The following is a 20,772-nucleotide window of genomic DNA, read 5'->3' as shown; positions in this document are numbered from 1 at the left end:
TGAAAACCTACAACAAAAAACATCATAGCTGATTATGATACTAATAATCGTGTTAAAAACCTAATGAGATGAAGAAATTGGGAGCTTGCTGGTGCAATTCTCTTTTACCTCAACATGCTGAGAACTAATTATATAGACTGTAATTAAAACAAAAACCCAAACCAAACCTTCTGAAAACTAATAGTTGGTCCACTAGCAAACAGAACTAACTACCTTTTTTAAAAAAAGAAAAAAAAAAAAAAAAGAAAGAAGTGAATTACTAATTATGACAATTCTTCCTGATAGTGAGTTCTTCCATCAAGGCCCAATTAATTCAAAACATCTAATTTGAAAGTGGAGCCACTCACACAACAATCATAAAACTACAACAATCTCTCGGGAGATTTATAGCAATTTAAAAAACTCATGAAATCTTACAAGCAAGAAACAAAAGGAAACATTTTATTAACATGCAATACTGTTTGATTTAGAATATCATCATGGTTTTTGGACCTAATGCTTTTGTTTAGGTGAAAAAGGACAAGAAGAAATCCTGAAAATATGTATTTTGGTATCTTCAATAAAACTTTGCTGAAAAAAATATGTAAAGCTTCAAAAAAAGCATAATAGTATATCCCAATTAGATAGCACTTTCTGCTGTACTTTTGGAATTGCAGATCCAAAATGAATGAAACTAACAGAGAGGAAGTTGATGAGTTTTAACTAACCTAAACCTTTAGGGCTGCAGTTTAGATAACTTCAGCATTCAAAAGGTCTCTTTTACATTCATGGCTTTGATCTTTTTTTTTTTTTTTAATATGAAGAATATATTTACAATGACAGACTTGTTTTTCCTCAAACTTTCTGTTTAAATATCAATGTTAAGCAGTTATTCAAGCCCCATTATGGGCACTTGATTTAATCAGATGGTTATGGAAACAGGCTCAACACCAAGCCTCCTTAATACTCACGAATATTGCTGTCAGCACCAAGTCTCCATGTACAGCCAGGAGACTAAGGCTACAGCAGACCATACTTTCTGGGCACTATGGTGGTTAAACAATGAAGTATTGGAAATGTGTACAGCCATAACTGCCATCTGAATAAACACACCTAACAATACACACACTCCCTAGGAACCTCTACTTTGTCTGGCACTCACTTGTCTTATTCTGGTTCTGAGGCAGTCTGAAGGACAGACTACGTAACAACACAGCTTGCTTCATTCCACCAACTGATGTTGTTCTTGAACCAAACTTGGTAACCTTCCTCCTCTCCTTGCCCCCTCATGTGCACATTCTCTCTTCTATTCAATAATATAGGGATTTCACAGCGTAGAACAGGGGAGGCTGCATACATCACAGTGGATTACCAAGAAGCCAAAGAGATCAAGGGATTCATCTCTAACACTCCAAGAAATCTTCCTCTTTTTCACACTACACTAACTATGGGGCAAGCACACATCAGATGACATGACAGAGGCTTAGCATCCTTCATGAATGGCAAGCTACCACGAGCAGATGAACTCAGAGTAGTACCATGACAGTGACCCCTAATTTCTGCCAACACTTCCCAGCTATTGTAGATCCTGAACAGAGTTCAGTAATAGTTGCCCTTGCCCTCTGAAAACCACTAATCACATTTAAAGAGACTAACATAAAAACACCCCAACTCCTCTGCCATTCAATTCTTTAGGAGCAAATCCAGTCCACACCTAAACCTTCTCTATGCTTTAAAGAAGCCTTTTCTACACTCATGACAAATCAAGTCATTTGATAATTTAACTAATTTCCCACTTTATGCTACTATAAACAGGAACCAGACAATGATTGCCAGAGAAGATCCCCCCCGCCCCTTGCTGGCCTCATTTCCTAGCAGATTTTTGGCTATACATGTCCCTATGCAACATAAATTCAGAAATATTAGGACAGCTAGGAGAAAAAAATATTTTCAAGCTGTTAGATATACTCTAGGACATGGCATAAATTCAGAGATAAGAAAGGGGATTTTTGTATATGTTTTACATATACAAATAAAATTAAAAAACTAATGTCTGTGAGAACTAATTGCTTTGGCTTTTTAAAAATTTTAGAGGACAGTTTTCATTGATTGTGCAATGATTATAGAAAACAGTTAGTATGCTATAGATGTGAAGAGTCCTTCCGAACCATTAGCAAAAAGGAAAACAATTTTACAAATTCAGTGTTATTCCCCAGAATAATATGCTACTATTTGAAAGCCAATGATAAAAAAAAAATCATGGTAACATTTAAGAACCTAGCACAATACTCTTTAAAAATCCAGGAACTGGCTTTGGCATTTCTACCTTAGTTCTGATCAGCATCTACCAGCCACAGTGTTTATTCATGGACTCTCATATTCTATCCCCAAGTATCAATTTTATTCTCTAAGCTCCTGATTTTTCTTCCTAAAGCCCCAGGGTTCTCTTTAAACTCCTCATACTTCTCCACTGATTTTGTTTCCTATCTAAAGTTATTGATTGATATATATCTGCACTCTGCTTAATTTCCTGACATCAATAACAAAGGGGAGTTGTGTAGTCCATAACATTTCCTAAAGCATTTCAGAAAATCTTAGCTCTTTAGCTTGCAAGGTAGGCTCTCTTGTTTCTCTATAGACTAGACCAACAAGTTGAAATGTATGAAGGAAAACAAAATGTCAAGTGCTAGAGACCTAATAAAAACAAGGGCAATAAAATAAAGGCAATCACACATAGGTCCTTGAGTTTAGAAAGTCCTTTATATAATCCCAAATGTTATCTTCATACTGCAAACAAGCAGAGCTTGAAAACTAAATTATCTTAATTGCTAAAATCAAATCAAACAAAATTTTTATCAGGAAAACTAAGACTTCCTAACATCCTCTGGAACCTTACTTAACTACATTAGAATCAATTTTTAATGAAATATTTTGACTATAATTAGTCATTTTGAGAATAGCATATTAATTACAAACTGAATTTCTGGCCTTACTGCCGTCATCACACTGGGTATGATCATGTCAGCATAGTCAGAGGCCAGGTTATTAACTTAATTCTTAATTCTCTTTTCAATAAAAATTTTAATTTCATAAATATTAACAGTTAATTCAGTTGAATTGGAGAACAAGCAACAGAATGCTTAATTTTTATTTTTTCCTGTTCCTAAAATTAACATAAGAAATAGCAATTTGGGCTCTGTTAATGCATTTTTTGGAGACAGAATCTTACTCTGTTGCCCGGGCTAGAGTGCAGTGGCGTCAGCCTAGCTCACAGCAACCTCAATCTCCTGGGCTCAGGAGATCCTCCTGCCTCAGCCTCCCGAGTAGCTGGGACACTACAGGCATGTGGCACCATGTCCGGCTAATTTTTTCTATATATTTTTAGTTGGCTGATTAATTTCTTTCTATTTTCAGTAGAGATGATGGGGTCTCGCTCTTGCTCAGGCTCGTTTGTAACTTCTGACCTTGAGCAATCCGCCCGCCTCTGCCTCCCAGAGTGCTAGGATTACAGTAGTGAGCCACCACGCCCAGCCTGTTAATGCATTTTAAATAATAAATCATTGTTCTTCAGAATTGAGAATTCTCAGTAATAGAACTGGAATCTATCTTTGGTAGAAGCCAAAATCTCAAAGTGCAATTGTCAATTCTTGATTTGTTATGTGCACAGAGGAAATTACTAGTTATACTTCTCTACAAATTTCACAGAAAAATTTAAAAAAAAAAAAGAAATTACTAGTTGGCTCTTGTTTCTACCTTATTCATCTGGATAAATGCATATGATCATTCTTAACTATTTCTCAGAAATATATGGAGAATTCATTAGAGGGCCAAAAGAGAAAAAATTTTTAACTAGAACATTCAGTAGGAAAACTGAATACTCATAATAATTTCTACAAGAAAAGGAACCAAATGTCAGTCCAGCCCTTCCAACTCACACATATTCTGTTTAGATAATCAATGGCAAACAGATAAAACAGTAAGTAATCTTTCTTTTTTTTTATCTTTCATTATTGGTCCTTTTACTTACATGGAATCTCTGATCCACCTCATAGTTGACCTGTTTTCTGAAATCCTTTCAAATAAAAAACAGAAAGGAAAGAAAAACAACAGAAGCTGGTAATTAGTAATAAAATTAAAACAAACTGAGTAAAAGGTGATGAATTAAACTAATGTTTTTTGGAAATCAAATTTATAGAAAAAGTTATTTATCTGCATAAATTCTATAAGTAAACATATAATTTTAATCCCATTTTTTATTAAGCCTTAGCAGCAGCGTAAGAAATATGAGAGAGGTACAATTCACACGTTAATACCTTTTGTGCAACCAGGAAAGTAAGGCGTCGGATCCCATGCTCAACCAGGGTAGCTTTCTGTGAGCAAACATGTGAAACAGAAGATAGATTAGATTTCCATTCATGATAAATTTTACCCCATCAGTCTTGGTAAGGCTCTGATTAGGCTAAGCACCCTTTTTGGATATCTACACCTTGGCTCAGTACCTTCAAGCTTGCAAATAAACTAATCTCAACCTGGCTCCTAGAACTAAGTCTTACAGAATAGGGTTTATATTGATCTGAACAAAATTGAAAGGGAACTTTGTGGAGGAGAAAAGGTCATATGAGGTCACCTAGGTTCTCTCAGAACTGATTCACATTAAGGTAGACCTTAATGTAATTTCTGCTTAAAGAAATCATACTGTTGGGCATGTATTCAAATGTGAAGATTAATATTGATATAGAAGCTAAATCAAATCAGGTAGAAAGAAGGAAAAGAAGAACTTTCTATAAAACAGAAAACACAAGTCCTAAACTGTTGTTTAAATTATAAATATTACCTACCATCAGTTACAGTCTTACTAGAATTCAACCTAACAAATCCTAACTTTTTGGTTCTTCTAAAACAGTTGCCCCTACTTTACATGAAGATACTGTTTTTAAAAAAGGTTCTCTTTAGGCCGGGCGCGGTGGCTCACGCCTGTAATCCTAGCACTCTGGGAGGCCGAGGCGGGCGGATTGCTCAAGGTCAGGAGTTCAAAACCAGCCTGAGCGAGACCCCGTCTCTACCATAAAAATAGAAAGAAATTGGCCAACTAATATATATAATATAAAAATCAGCCGGGCATGGTGGCTCGTGCCTGTAGTCCCAGCTACTTGGGAGGCTGAGGCAGGAGGATCGCTTGAGCCCAGGAGTTTGAGGTTGCTGTGAGCTAGGATGACGCCACGGCACTCACTCTAGCCTGGGCAAGAAAGCGAGACTCTGTCTCAAAAAAAAAAAAAAAAAAAAAAAAGGTTCTCTTTAAAAATTATTTAAAGCAATACTTAACAGGCTTTTAAATTTGGGGATTATTCATATCTCTATATGGTGTATGCAAGCAGTATATTAGAAGTCAACAGAGACCAGTAGTTTCAAGAATGCTTCATAGAAGTGTTGGGTCTCTGGACCTATGCCTTCCTCTTTCCTATACTGCTTATTTACCTCAAAAGGCAGAGACAAAAAACTAGATTAATTAATTAAGTAAAACACATGCTTTTAAAGGTCCCTAACAAAGAGGGACTACATGGTAACAAGTAGGAAAGCAATCCTATCAGCTGAATATATGAATAGCACAAATAGAAAAAATATGTAGAGTTTTTACAATATACACTCATACTTTAATGTGATCACACTTCTTGCTATAACTCTAACCAAGGGATATATTCATATGCCAATTCTTTTTTTTTCCCCTAGAGACAGGGTCTCCTGGGCTCAAGTGATTCCCCTGCCTCAGCCTCCTAAGTAGCCAGGAGTATAGGTGCATGCCACCATGCTCAGCTAGCATAAGCCAATTCTTAACATTTCCAATACCATATGCATTTTTTAAAATCCAAATTGGCTTTCCCTTAAAAAGGAGCACATTCCTGGGTCATTTCCTCCTATTTCTCCATGTTTGCTATGGTACTGCTGAGTAGTAAAATTAATTTTATTAACAGCAAAACAAAAGGTAACTGGAGAAATTAATATTCTATAAATAAATTCTAATAAATTTCCAGGTCAAACATAAATAAGTTTTGGTTTAGCCACACTTAAAAATTATCTGTACTGTCATTATACCCCTTGCTGTTAATTAACCAAGTATTGACACTACAGTAAGAAAAAAACTACATTGAAAGAAAGGGGGTGTGGTGGCTTTCGGTTTTCAGTGTGCCCGGGAACAGAAACATTTCTTCTGATACCAACAAAGAATTCTACTACAGTGAAGTCCTTCAAAGACAAGCATCAATAGCTATGTTCTGGCAAGGGGAGAAAATAACTTTAATAATGCCATGATTTAAAATCAAAATTGTTATTGCTTTTAAAATTCCACAAGTGGCTGACAATAACAGCAGAGCAACAGGATTCTGATTACATTGTAATAATGTGGGTCTCACAGCAAGTCCACAGCTATTACCCAGCGATTAGGCGTCAGCACCTGGAGAAACTCCATTTACACTGACTGCTTCAATCTCCTCCACAAGTCATTTACAAATATATGATCCTAATTTCTATGAGAGAAAAAAAGACATGCTGGGACTAGAAGATTATTTGGACAATTTGGATCAACCTATTTGATAGTTTAATGTGTGCTTTAAAAAAAAACTTTTTCTAAACTGCTAGGAGCATGATCATGAAGTGAAAAACAAAACTAGTTATCACTTCAGCTTTTTTAAAAATTGCTTTTCTTTCCTTTTCTTTATATATATATATGTATGTATTTTTAAACAAGGAGATGAAAATGCCAAATATTCCTGTATAAGCATAGTACCGGATGTGGTTAATAGCTTGTCCATGGCATGGAGTGCCAGCACAGTCCACCCTTACCTTTCTGAATAGCCTTAGGCAAAGGCCTTAGGCAAAGGCATTGGATTTCTATGTGCCTCAGTTTACAAGTCCAGTAAGGGAAAAAGGCAATTTCTTATTGATCATTAATTTTACAATGTAGTGAAATGAAGAAACTACCTCTTTAAATCAATGTGTGATTATATACAACACTTAGATCTGAGGGTTAAAAAAAGCCTAAAGTTGTGGTCAAATTACTGAAAAGCAATCAGTACCTCCAAACCTGGGAAGAAACTTTTATAGATTATTTCATGAAGCAGCAGCAGCCACACACATATTAGGACTCTTCCAGCCAAGGTTACCTTGTTCCCTGGCTTTAGGTTAATTTTATGTAGTCACTACTCAAGAGCAAGAAGGAAGGTAAATTTCTCTTCAAAAGAAAATCCCCAAGCATGTCTGCTACTTTCACTTCTGTGGAATTATCTTTTCCTCATGTTGGCCGCTGCAATCCCACAGTTTACGTGCTGTGAGAGCGTCACAGAGTAAGTACTATGACTCACGTTAGTCGCAGATTTAGCATTTTTTTTCCTGGGTATTTACAATTAGCATTACATGATGTGAGTGCTGATGGCACTATTATTTATACTGTTGATTTAAATTTTAAAAATATCTACTGAGTTTTTTCTCTGTAACAAGCACCACGGGCTAAGTGTTGTCCATTCAAAGACAACACATGAGTCTTGCCATTAAGGACAGTTTAAGAGGGGACATTGACATCTATCCCATACCACGGCGAAATGTAACTGTAGATTATTGTTTTAAGCATGCCGATCCAGTCCCCTCTATTAGACTATAAGCATCTTAAGGGCAAAGAATGTGTCATTTACTAAAGCACCTAGATCTGTACCCCCAAGAGCTGACACTGAGCCTTAAATTCTAGTCTTTGCTCTATCATCTTCCAGGTGGTGGCCAAGACCACTTAATTTCTCTGAACTTGAGCCTTTCCTATGTGTTCAGTTGGAATAATTCCTGACTAATCAACGCCATGGGATTGTGGTAAGATACAAAGAAAAAAATTTAGATAGAGGTCCTTTGTAAATAAAAAGTATTGCTAATAAGTGTATATGGACCAATTAGAAATTCAAGGGAGAAAAATACATTTTAGTAGGGCTACTTATAAGTCCTCATCAAAGAGGTGAAATTTGAGATAGTTCTTAAGACAAATAAGATTTAGGAAAAAAAGAAAAGAAAGAGGAGAACATTCTAGGTGAGAGGCATAGAAGAGATGAAGTAAACAAGGCAGATGAGACAATAAAGACGTCTTTTCACAAAATGCCAAAGGTTAGATGTTAGCCTCTCTTAATAGGCTTAAGTTAGATCTCAAGTTAAGGTGGTATTCTGAAGGTAAGAGAGAATCATGGTTGAGTGGGACAATAATACAGTAAAAGGGCATTTTAGACATTTAATTTTGTGGTGGTGAGCAGAATGGAAAGTGGAGGGATAGAGTGAAGGAAGATAGGTAGAACACAAGTAAACCCCATCCATTGTCTCAGGTGTGAGACAGTAAGGGTTTAAATTAGAAAGATGGCAGTGGGATTTTAAAACTGAGAAGATGAAAAGGAGAAAGGGTAAGAAACACTGTAAAGAAAAACTAACAGACCTTAGTGACTGAACAGATATAAATAAACATGTACAGATTGTGGGTAGAGGGGTAGAATAGAATGTCAAAGAAAAGGAAGAAATCAATGATTTCTGAATGATTGGAAATAAGGGTTTGGTTAGTTGTGGGGTTTGTTGTTTGCTTTTGTTTTGTGGAGAGGGGATTTGAGGTGGATGAGAAGAAGTGAAGAAAAATGATGGAAATTTAAATTTAGACTACAGAATTTGATGTCAACAGAAGATATCCAAATGATATAAAATTGAGAGAAGGATGCAAGTATAGCTGATATTTATTTTGCAGGGAGGGGAGAGAGAGACATGGAAGGAACCTGAGCTAGGCTTAGACATGTGAAGTTAAGTCACCAAAGGAAAATAGTCAACATGTAATTGGAAATTCAAGACTGGAGCTCTGGGAACACAAGTTTTAGGAACAGATTTAGGAACACAAGTTCCCTTAAAAACATTTTAAATATTTGAGTTCTATATTTCTTGACATAAAAAAGATATTCGTTATGTATTATTACTTAGGAATTTTATCCCTATAGGCAGAAGTAGCCATCGTTCTGATAGTAGTGATAAAAGACAGCCATTATCAGTGATAGGCCTTACAAGTAGCAAGTGATAAAAGGATAGCTATGACATACAGCCAGAAGGAAGAGGCCATCACCAGCTTCCACCCAATCAAGGACTTACATTTTGCTGGGTAAACTCTCTGAACATAGCTGCCAGTCCGTCATCCTCAATATCACAGTCCGTTTTGATGGCCACATTCAGAATGTGAATTGGTTCATCCCTGGGTACCTATAATCCAAGAACACAAGCCAAAGAAATTATGAAGCTCACCAATACAGAAGTAGAGAGAAGTACTACAGTACTTGGTAGAATACCTGAAAAAGAGCTCCACCCCACAAGATGTTTTGGTTTGCCCATCAGTAGAATAAGTAAATTGAAACCACTGCTCAACAACTACAACAGAGATTCAATAAAGTAAAGCACATAACTTTTAAAAGATAAGGCAGCAAAGGCATTAGTTAGAGATGGCCCCAAATCTTGACTTGACATGAATTTGAAGATCACTATGTCTCAATTTTTTCACCAATAAAATGGAGGTGAAACCATTTGCCACATTCTTCACAAATGTGAAGGAAAGTGAGTTAAAGCAGCCATCTGAACACATTCCTATATATTTCCTTATGGTGTACCACACAATGGAAATATCAAACCATAAAAAAGAAAAACACTTTAGTGAAAGAACACTATACTTGTAATGAAAGAACAATATTTGTTTACTGAGAAATGAAAAGAAGGGATTTAATAAAATGACAAAATATTAAACAAAATGCCTATTTTTTTTTCCAGCAATCTAAAATCCACTATTCCCTAAGTACTATGATAGCGCCACCATGCAAAAATACAAGCTATCACTGAGTAAGAATTCCAGTAACCACAGCTCAAATCCTTATAACAACATTCAGAGACCCAGAGGCAGCTACAATGGATACAGCTAAGCCCATGCTACGCTATGGATTCCAAAATTAATATAGCTTTTTTAAAACTTAGAATTTATATTCTACCCATTTCCAAAAAATACTTTGATAAGGTACACAAAATTAAATAATATAAAGTAGGGTAAAAAGATGAATCCTTCTCTATTATGTTCCAAAGTTAGAGAGATAGCACATGTAAGTACAAGTCACATGTCTGAAGAAATAAGGCAGTCTCCACTATACCTTATCTTCATCATACAGCGATGTATGACCTGCCTCAGGGAATGTGGGGCTCTGGGGTGGGGAATCACAGAAGCAGCCCATCACTTCATCGAAGATCCTAAAAAAGACCAGAGAAACACCCACCATGAAAACCTAAGTGGCAGGAAACTAATGCTGCCATTGCCAGCTCCGTCTAAAAGAATAATCCATCCTACTCTGTGCTCAATAGTTAACTGAATAGAATCACCAGTGGCTAGAGGTGACATGCAAAATTTCACCAAGTGGCAGAAATTAGGAGGATGGATTGTTTAAACTTTAATAAACCATATATATTTTTCTTTTTAAAAAAGAATGATCTAAAGCTTTTTTGTTTTGTTTTTTTCATATGTACGATATGAGCACTGCTGTCATCATCGGTCTTAAAGTAACAGAAAGAGCCTGGAACTGTAGCAGTGACAGACCAATGTAATTACCCCTCCCCCTAGGGTAATGCATCAGTATACATCAAAAGATAGATGCTGAATGCATTTAATCAAAAGATGTATCGTCTCTGGTGGGGCTCACTCTGGTGTTATGTTTAATTTCTCCTGACATTTCACTCATCACAGAGCAGACAGCTTCTTCTGTTAGTTCCTAAGGAAAGGATGGTTTTTGTTTGTTTCTTTTTTTTGTGACCAGGCTCATACTATGAGTAGAGGCGTATAGATTCTGAATGAGAGGCGGAAATGGAAGGATATATGCCTCTCTGAGGGCATATACAGCAAAGGCTACATCTCCTTAGCTGGTTCATGGCTATTCTGGGGACCTTTATTCATTTTGCAGAAAGCTGAGATCCCCAAACAGATGCCCATGGCTCCCCTTGTATAGACACAATTCCACAATGTCTTACCTGACAAAATCCTCAAAAGTCCGAAAAGAGACCATTCCGCCCATCCGCTGACATGGTGGAGTGAATGAGTTGTCCAACAGCACATCGCTGACACTAGCTACATGAGTCATGCCATAGTGGTTGAGGTTGGAGGAGAAGGACATTCTAAATGGTAATTCAATCAAGTTCATTAGACAAGGAGGGTAGGAGTGAGGGCTGGGAGAGTAATAGTAGGGAAAAGGAGCTAGGAGAAAACCCTGATGTAGGGTCAGGTTACAGAGCAGATTTGGTTTTTTACCCACTATGCATATGGTTGTCTTGCTAGACTCATGTTAACCCTTTCTTTGGAATTTCTCCATATAAAGTATATTTTCATCACTCCCAAATTTCTTCAAATAGAAACCTAAGGACTGTCATGGCAGTCTTTTAATACAATGACATTATGACATATCTAATGAATGAATAACACATAGGGGTTCAAAACCATCCTGCATCTTCCCCCTCCCTAAACATTCCCTCCTTTAAAAGGCAATAAGCAAGCCAAGTGAGTTGTAACTATGCAACATTTAAGGCATTTTTCTCTAGGAATTATAATAGATTAAGTATTCACAGATACAGAGATAGGTAGATATACGCACACAAAAACAACAATTTTAATTAAATCATTTAGAATGGTTTAATAAATAATTATAAAAATATTACTTATGGTACAGGAATAAGTCACAGTCTATAAAAGAAACTTTAGTGAGATATTTACTTTTTCTTTAATGGGTTGATAGGGAGAGTTATTAGTATTATACTTCTCCCTTTTTGAAATAGAGAACTTTTTCAACCTCGAATTGCAAAATTTTCTTTTTATAAATAAACACTTCTATACCAAAGCAAAAATATCTCCATAGAAAGCCCTTAATAATTTCCAACAAGATACAAAAGGGCAGAGCATAGGTCTCAAAGTATGTGTAAGCATGACAAACAGTTGCTAAATGAAGACGTTTGAAGAGAACTGAACTGATTGTTCAATCTAAAAACATAAATGAATCTGTATATTCCTTGATGTACCTCAGCAGTATGTACTGATAAATACTGTAAAGTATTTCTGAATGCCCAATCAGGACAGCCTGTTAGTAAGGACCAAGTTAAAGGATGCCTCCAGGACCTGCCTGACAGGTTACTGGCATACTGATCTGAAGCAAGTTTAGAGCAAGGCGATGGCACTTGAACTTTGGGAAAATGCCCAAAAAAATCTCCTTGAAGTACACCACCTGCAGTATTGCAGGGGGAAGAGAGACAGCAATGTGGACTTGAGACCTAGGTACATAATTGTACTCTATTGCAAATCGTAATTATAAAAAGCAATGGAATTCTTTATAGGATGGGAGTGCTGCTCACACAGACTATAGAGACTGACACTCCAGGCTTTTTATTCCTTTGGTGAACAATGACTATAGAAAAAGTACTTCATCTTTTGACAGTACTGGGGAATAGAAAGGCAGAGTGGGAGAGGAAACCATTGATATCATGAATGAAACAAACAAATGAAACACACATCAAGCAAGTCTTACACATGGTGCTCACTAGAAACTGGGATTCAGAGTTGTATTGACTCAGAAATACTATCATCCTCCTCTTTTCTAGGATCACCAAATATATTTACTAAAGGAGCAAGTTTGTGAGGCATTGTATCGTTTCTATCTGCCTGGCATTACACAGGAAAGATAAAAGGGTTCCAGACAACATTTAAAGGAACTCCCTCTGAATAAGTTAACAAACTGGGTTTGTGGCAAACATGGGATTAAGTATCTTTTTCACTCCACTGGACCCCATGATAGTATTCAATATTCAGTTCCCCCCAGCTACTATGCTCATGGGCCAGGGCAGCTAAAGGCAGGCAGGAATTAACCAAACCCACTCTCCAAGGGAAGATTAAGGGACCAAATAAAAGCACTCCCTTTCCTCTCCACATCCAAATTGGACTATAAAAGCTACGATTAGTTTTGATTACTTAATATTTTAAAGGGAGAGGGACAAAATAAATGTAAGCCTATAAATAGTTCCATGTGTAGCTGATTATCCACAAAGAGGTTGCCCCCAACTTATAATTGCTTTAGAATTTTGTGGATTCAATTCCAATCAGAATTGCTATCCTCTCAAACTTGCATTGTGTTGCCTTGCTTGGCTCAGGAGGCAGAAGAACTCAAATTATTAAAATATCACTTGTGTTATATTGGTCTGGAAACGTTTTCACAGGGATGAACACATCAAAACTTAAAATATACTTTTCCAATGTTAATCTTATTATAGGTCTGAAATAAAAACTGACTTTCTTATTATTATAACACTTTAGAAAATTAACAAACTGATAAAACATGAGATCAGCTATTTCTGGATTTGTACTCCTCTGAAAGCAACAGCAAATTAGAGAGACTAAAAATGGAAAAAATTATCAACAAATTTGCCAGGTTAGGAGTAACCTTAAGGGTTTTTCCTCTGAAAGCCCCAAACTAGACAGAGAACTTAACAAAGGAAGATGTTTCCAGCAAAGCTGAACATCAGACAGACAAACCCTCTATCATATACATCTAGATGGGAGCTTTTCCATACTGAGGCTTCAAGTATTGCTTTTTGAACAGCTGAAGAAAAGCTGAAGACATGTTTTCCAAACAGAAAGAATAATTTAGTATGTCCAAAGGGGAGCTCAGGACTCCCTAGCAGAAGATAACACATTAGCTTGTCAATTGTGTTATTTTTTCCTGGTTTCACTATTCTAAGTTACAAAGAAGGCGCTTTAATTGGAAAAGAAACTAAATATACGGTACCTGTTTAGCGTGGGGATGTTCCCTCTGTAATTAAACAACCACAGTTAGTTACTGATTGGTTAGTGAAAGCCATAATAAAAGAATTGTCAGAGCAGATACAGACCAGTCATGAGGAGCTCCAGTTTGGCAGCTCTGGCATTCAGGAGACATAATTAAGTACCCTTCCACCCCCAGGGTGCCTCCAAAAAGGCATGCCTCCTGACCTACCTCACCACAGCAGCTGTGGATGGAAAGGGTCAAAATCTATTTACCATGGATTTTTTTATAGCTCTATTACAAAAAATAATGCAGAGCAGTGGTAAAACACAGGCTGATAAAAATTAACTTAAGCTATATGATTTGGTATGTTAATTTAAGCTTAAACAACAAATATAATTTTTGATAAGATTCTTAAGACTCTTGTTACTGGTTCCCCTTACTAAAGGTGTAATAAGGAGGTCCAGAGAAGTTGATTCCACAGCTCCTCCTACCTTAATTGCTTTTCTAGGATATGTGATTGACCTAAGAATTCACTTGCAAAAGAAAGAATCCAGTAATCTGGGTTCCCTAGCTACCTGTTCTAAGTCTTTTTAACCATAGTCTTCCTCCCATAGTGGTAGGTGGGAAGGAGCATACTCTGTATTATGGGAGCTTAAAGGAACTGAAAATCATGCAGGAATGTAATGACAAATGATTTTATCACTAGAGTGGTATAATTTGTTAAAATTAATTAATACTTTTTAATTAAATGAGTTTAGGGTAATAATGATTATTTTAGATTGCTGTTAGCTTAAAAACTCTAGGCTGCTCATAAATAAAACCTTAGGTAAATCTGACTAGCCTTAGAAATTCCTTATAAAGAAATGTGCCAAAATAATGAAAGAAAGACTAAGACAAGAATGGGAAACTACACAGCAAGTCTCCTGCATTTTCCTCGGTCTTTGCCACTAACTCTTTTTTGAAAATTTGATGTCAGTCATTTCCCCAACTAAAAAAGAATCAAGCAAATAAAAATCCTTATTTTCAATGTTAAAAGGGCAAAGTTATACTTACCACCCACAATTTAGGGGCATTGTAAGGGGGTTGATTGGTTGACATCTTAACCTTCTAACATTCCCTTATCAGCATTTAATCACTGTTGGGGTTTTCTGGCATACAGAGGACTTAATAGGCAGAACATAGTGGGTGGTGCTGATGATATGTGGGAAAGAGGATAGAGGGAGGAAAATGATGCACTTTCCATGGCAGTGAAAGGAGCAGAATAGACTGAGCTGGCCATATAAATAAAAAGCTGTGACATATCACTGCACACAAACTGTATACCTCATGTGATTTGTGAGTAGAAACGCTCTTTGCATCAAACCTGTATCACAGAGTGAATTCATAAGGCAGCAAGAGCAACCTCTGAGTGCAAAAATCTGAACCTTTGCTGTTTGGATTCCTTAAGCCTCTCACTCAGGACAATGAGTTTTATTTTATAAGAGATCCTTAGTTATTATATAATGCATTTGGCCCTCATTAATACATAACAAGTATGCAAAGGTTCTAGAGCGAAGGGAGGGATAGGTAAACAGAAAACTAACTGTAGATGCTAATGAGAATATAAAAAGGGGCCATCTGAACTATCTCTCAGTTCAGAGAAGAACCCTACAACCAAAGCAGCCTCAAGCTCCATTCATCCAGGTTTCTGGAGTTTAGAAACCAGTATAATTTTCTCTCTTCTGTTAACAAATTTCTTAAACTAATAAAATGGTCTCACTGCTTCTATCACTACACTCTAATCCCTTTGGGAGTCTTCATAGGACAAGGGCCAAGTTTTCAGTAGAAAAAGGCCTGAATTGAAAAGAATACCACCACTAATAAAAAGCCAGCCTTTCTCTATCAGCAATTCTCAAGCTCTTATAGGGAGCATCCTGCTGCTTTGTTGTAAGAATTATGCTCCATCTACACAGTATGGGGTAAGAAGCAAAACTCCCAACATCTCCAGCTTTTAAAGGAATCATCCCAAATCAATCATGTAAGAGGTAAGTTTAGAGTCAGCTCATTCTTTGATAGAATGAGACTCTCTAGGGTCATATGGGAGATGAGCAAGGAAGGAAGGATAAACTATTAAAAGGTAAATATGTAGCCATGTCCTTAATGATGATTTACATATTTTATAATCCTACAAAAGGGTTATTTGTTCAATTTAAGAATATGACAAATGTGGCATACTGCACACTACTGTGATATATCAGAAAGCTAGATCCACAGTCTGCATAAAAATAAACAACTAAGGAATAGATCATATAGGAGTCAGATATTCCATTTATGTAGCTAAAAATAAAATAAAACTTACCCTATTGCACTGCATACTCATCATGCAAAATTAAGTGCTCAATCTCTGATAAGGCACTCAACTATATTTTCAAATACATAAATTCACTTCTATAATCTGCTGTTTGGGCTACTCAAAATACTTATGATGACGAATCCTGATCGACAATATTTTGATTAATATTGGAACCACGTTCCTTCTAGTAGATTAGTTCCATTTTACAGATGTGATAACTGAGAAACCAAAGGGGATGCTTTCCAAGGACACTGTTCAATATGGTGTTGTAAACCACAATCTAGACCTGGCATTTTCTTATCTCAGTTCCCAAAGCTAGCATTCCATGTCAATATACACTTTAAAGAAGGACAAGAGAAATCCTTTGAATTCTGAGGTTCTTGGCATTAAGTCACCTCTGATTTTATTGATCTGCCTGCTCAGAATGGCTGAAGAGCCTGCTTCAATATGAATGCAAAGTCAGAGTTGCTGCCTGCTAGCTGAACCCTCTTTAATTTAAGGAACACTGACTTCTCTGGCAGTCATAAGTTCTCTGAACCTTTTTACCATCCCTTCCAGCTGAATTTCATTTTGCTTGGTTCTAGCTGGCCCTACATAAATCTTTTATCATATAAAAATGCTCTTGATTCTGTTGCCTTCTAACTTGAAGAAGAAGAAAAAAAAAAGACCCTATATGAAAATGATGGGGATACATGCAAACAAGCAGTGGTTACATCAAGCTGTGACTGAAAGCCAATATAGGGCAAATCTTTTGAAATCAGGCAGCAAAGCAGAATCAGAAGAGGTCGGCTGAATAACCTACTAGCAGTCACTAACAGCAGTGCCATAGGAGAAAGCTATTTGACTGACTGTGACCAGTGGTGGTCTCCTTGCCTGACTATATTTCTGTAGGAGAATTCAAATCAAGAGCTATAAAACACATCTGAACCACGTATTTCTGTTGGCATCTCCTGGACCACCTCCTTGCAGTTCAGATGCCCTTATTCCACTGCAGAGCTTTAATTTACCATAAAATGATCATTGCTTCATTCATTTACAGCACCTCCAAAACCCCTTCTTTGCTCTGCTGGAAGATTTTGCTCTTTTGGAAACAAGTACACCAACAGGGGTACAGCATATTACTGTTGCCTGCTGTATAATTAGCTACAAACCCACAGCACAAAACTACAGGGATTTACAGGTGTCCTGGATTCTGCTTTTCCTTCCCCCTGGAATCAGCTAGTCTTCCTTGACAAGAAGGGACCTTGGGCTACCTTAATGATATATTGAGAGTTTTAAACTCAACTCTCCAATCTTACAAGTCTTGAGTGCCAAAATAACACAGAGGAGACTAGAAGCTGAGGCATGGATACAGGAAAGCACTTTGGTAAGCACTTAAACCTGCTGAGAATCTTCTCTTCTGCCAGATGCTTGCATCTTATCAGCAGACTACCTTGAATGAAGGAAGCAAGCACTGTAGGATTTTATTTATTTATAGCTCATTCTGGCCTGTTAACTACAACCAAAGTGCTCCTACTGCTAAAAAATACTACAAGTTAGATGACTTTTGAGTGTTTCAGTAGACCAAAGAAGGGTTTCATTAGACCAAAGTGTTTCATTAGACCAAAGAAGGGTCTAATCTTTGGGTGTCAAAGATTATCAGAATTCTCAAAAATGGCAGCAGGCCATTATATTTATATGATAAAAATTTAGTCACATGTAAGGCTTCTGATTTCTAACCTTTGCAAATAAAAAGAAGGTCCAGAGGCTACCCACTGACAGCTGAACACTGAAGGTGCCAAGCAGCCTAAACCCAGCCATAACCAAAACATGTGCTATCAAGGGAGAAAACAGCCGACCTCTTCTGGATGTAAGCCATGAGGAAAGGAAAGTACTTGAATTGAAAGATTATAACATTGAAGGCCAAATTCACAAGGAGCAAACAGCGGAGAAGGCACAATGCAACCCAACTTAACTTAAGCATGGATTTCCATCTAAGAAATAGGTGGAAATAAACACCAATAGGTCCTCACCCATTATATATGTACGGAAACGTACAACAAAGTATACTTCCATCTCCTGCATCAACTATGATGCTTTTCATTTGAATCACAGATTAAAAGTTAAAAAAATTACCCATGCTCACTAGTGTATACTTGTAAAAATCATTTGGGGTTTTAAATTTTGTACTCCCAGACTGTCATAATATATAGAGCCATATGCCTAGCCACAGAGTTATGGGATAATATGCTTTACATATGTTTGTATAAATATAGATATATTTTAGAAGACCAAATATAGGCTGACTGAAGAACCTGTTTCCATATTATTCTGAGGCACTTAATATGTCTAAAACTAAGTGAAATACTTAATGTCAAATGATTCAATGAATTGTCAAAAGAAAAGACAATCAAGATGATGCTTCAGTGTAACAAGGTTTTGTATCTCCAGCACCAGTGGGTGATGCTTGGGTTTCAGAATGGGAAAAGGGACAAACACACCAACTTGAGCTCTAACTCCTGAGCCTCACTGGAGGAATAAAGAGAAAAAGGAATGTTGAATGAGATAGTCTGAGCTCCAGGATTAATCGATGTAAAACATTAGTCAAACTCATGAAAGAGCTTGGCTCACAAAATCTTAGACAAGAGAATTAGGTTCTAAAAGTCTGGATAATAATAAAATGCTCTCTTAGTACATACAGCCCAGTTGTCCTATTCCTGCACTGAAAAATAACTGAAGAAATTCACTTCTCCTTCAAGAACAAGTCACTTAAAAAAAAAAAATCTCCTCCCTTCAAAAAAAATTCACATACAATAGCACAGAGCCTTTAAATGCTAAGAAGGTAAAAAAAAAGGAGAGACACACACACACACATAAACATACACTTGTCACATGTATATATATAGGTTTCTATCTATGCTTAAGTCTGACAAATCTCTATGGCTATTGTTCAAGTGAAGGGAATTTAAGAAGGGTAAATCCAGACCAGGAGTTTCCCTGAGTGAAGCTTTAATAATTGGATCCTCTGGTGAATAAGACCTGGGGATGCCAAATAAGTTGGAATTACAGTTCCCAGAAAAAATTTGGAAGTCTTGGGTAGAAGATCAAGAAGAAAACATACCTTGACTAAAGCACACCTAGCAAGGATGTAACAGGAAGTCATAGAGATTAGGAATAGACTAATTAGTAATCTACTTTTTAAAAAAATATTGAGGAGTATTAGAAAAAAATATAGTCTAATTATACTAAAAAATAAGAGTAACTAAATACCAAGCAATACAAAGTCCTACCATGAATTAAAATGAAAATAATAAGGTACCAAACCTGTTAGCACAAAGTAACCACCCAAGTGTGCTTAAAAGTGGTATCTTCTCCCTTCCTAAAGGCTGCCCCACTCAACTGCAATGTATTTTGCCTACTTCTCTAAAAATCAAAACAGGTTCTAATGAAACATAGGTCTTCAATCCAAATGGCAACTAAGGGATTTTCCTGAAAAAAAAAAATACTCGCTGCTGCCAGTTTGCAGACAGAAAGCTATGTTTCATCCTAATCCATGGGGGTTAAATCACCTATCAAAAACAAACTACAGGAATGGGGCTGGGCGCAGTGGCTCACGCCTGTAATCCTAGCACTCTGGGAGGCCGAGGTGGGCAGATCGCTTGAGCTCAGGAGTTCAAGACCAGACTGAGCAAGAGTGAGACCCCATCGCTACTAAAAATAGAAACAAATTAGCTGGACAACTAAAAATATATAGAAAAAATTAGCCGGCATGGTGGCACATGCGTGTAGTCTCAGCTATTCGGGAGGCTGAGGCAGGAGGATCGCTTGAGCCCAGGAGTTTGAGGTTGCTGTGAGCTAGGCTGACACCACGGCACTCTAGCCCAGGCAACAGAGTGAGACACTGTCTCAAAAAAAAAAACAAACAAAAAAAAAACACAGGAATGGAATTCTACCAGATGACTCTATACACAATAAGAGATTGTATTCTTGCTTTGATATTGCAGCTAACAAAGATACTTCTAACCAGAATGTTGGACAAATTTAGTCTACTTCAAATGACTATGAAAAGCAAGTGCAAAAAAAAAAACCAGACAAAAGTCTGTTTTCTACCCTAAGAATTTGGACTATGTTGGGGGCAGTGGCATATACTGGTAGTCCCAGCTATTCAGGAAACTGAAGCTTGAGTTCAGGGATTTAAGACTGGGCAACATAGCAAGACACCATCTCTTTAAGAAAAAAAAAAAAAAAGAACTTTTAGTTTATTAACCCCAATTGGGAAAAAATATTATAAAATTCTGCCCTGCATTGATAAATAAAATATGTATCGCTCATATGCCTATTCTCTATTCTCACTGAATAATTCTTAAAGCATGTATAAAAATATTAAAGCATGTATAAAATATTATAGTGTAACATCTATAGTATCAGGTGTGGATAATTCCTATAATTACTAAGAATAAGCAACATAAGAATCTCTCCTAAGTATACTACCACTAACATAAAACAAAGAGGACTCAGTGTGACTGTCCTAATTAATTTTTGGTCTAGAGTTGAACAGTCTAATATAGCAGCCACTAGCCACATGTGGCTAGGGAGTCCTTGAAATGTGGCTAATCTCTATAGAGATATGCTGTAAATATAAAACACACACTGAAT

At 36.8% G+C, this 20,772-nt stretch overlaps 1 protein-coding gene across 11 annotated transcripts in view; it reads right to left on the bottom strand.

Moving 5' to 3' along the window:
- The window catches only part of ACACA (acetyl-CoA carboxylase alpha), a 292,538-nt gene that overhangs the window by 104,334 nt on the left and 167,432 nt on the right, over nt 1-20,772 (bottom strand). For 8 of the 11 annotated variants that reach the window (XM_075994382.1, XM_075994390.1, XM_075994386.1 and 5 more), the window contains 6 exons: nt 13,827-13,850; nt 11,032-11,175; nt 10,164-10,260; nt 9,127-9,234; nt 4,293-4,349; nt 4,007-4,051 (listed from right to left, as the gene is read on the bottom strand). In XM_075994382.1, coding sequence (XP_075850497.1) covers nt 4,007-4,051; nt 4,293-4,349; nt 9,127-9,234; nt 10,164-10,260; nt 11,032-11,175; nt 13,827-13,850 — 475 coding nt within the window. The remainder of the gene's footprint in view (nt 1-4,006; nt 4,052-4,292; nt 4,350-9,126; nt 9,235-10,163; nt 10,261-11,031; nt 11,176-13,826; nt 13,851-20,772) is intronic. The other 3 variants (XM_075994384.1, XM_075994383.1, XM_075994385.1) reach the window with 3 other exon arrangements.

Source organism: Microcebus murinus, chromosome 18 (genome assembly GCF_040939455.1).
Source record: "Microcebus murinus isolate Inina chromosome 18, M.murinus_Inina_mat1.0, whole genome shotgun sequence".
Taxonomy (NCBI): Eukaryota; Metazoa; Chordata; class Mammalia; order Primates; family Cheirogaleidae; genus Microcebus; species Microcebus murinus.
This window is presented reverse-complemented; position numbering and strand designations above follow the sequence as displayed.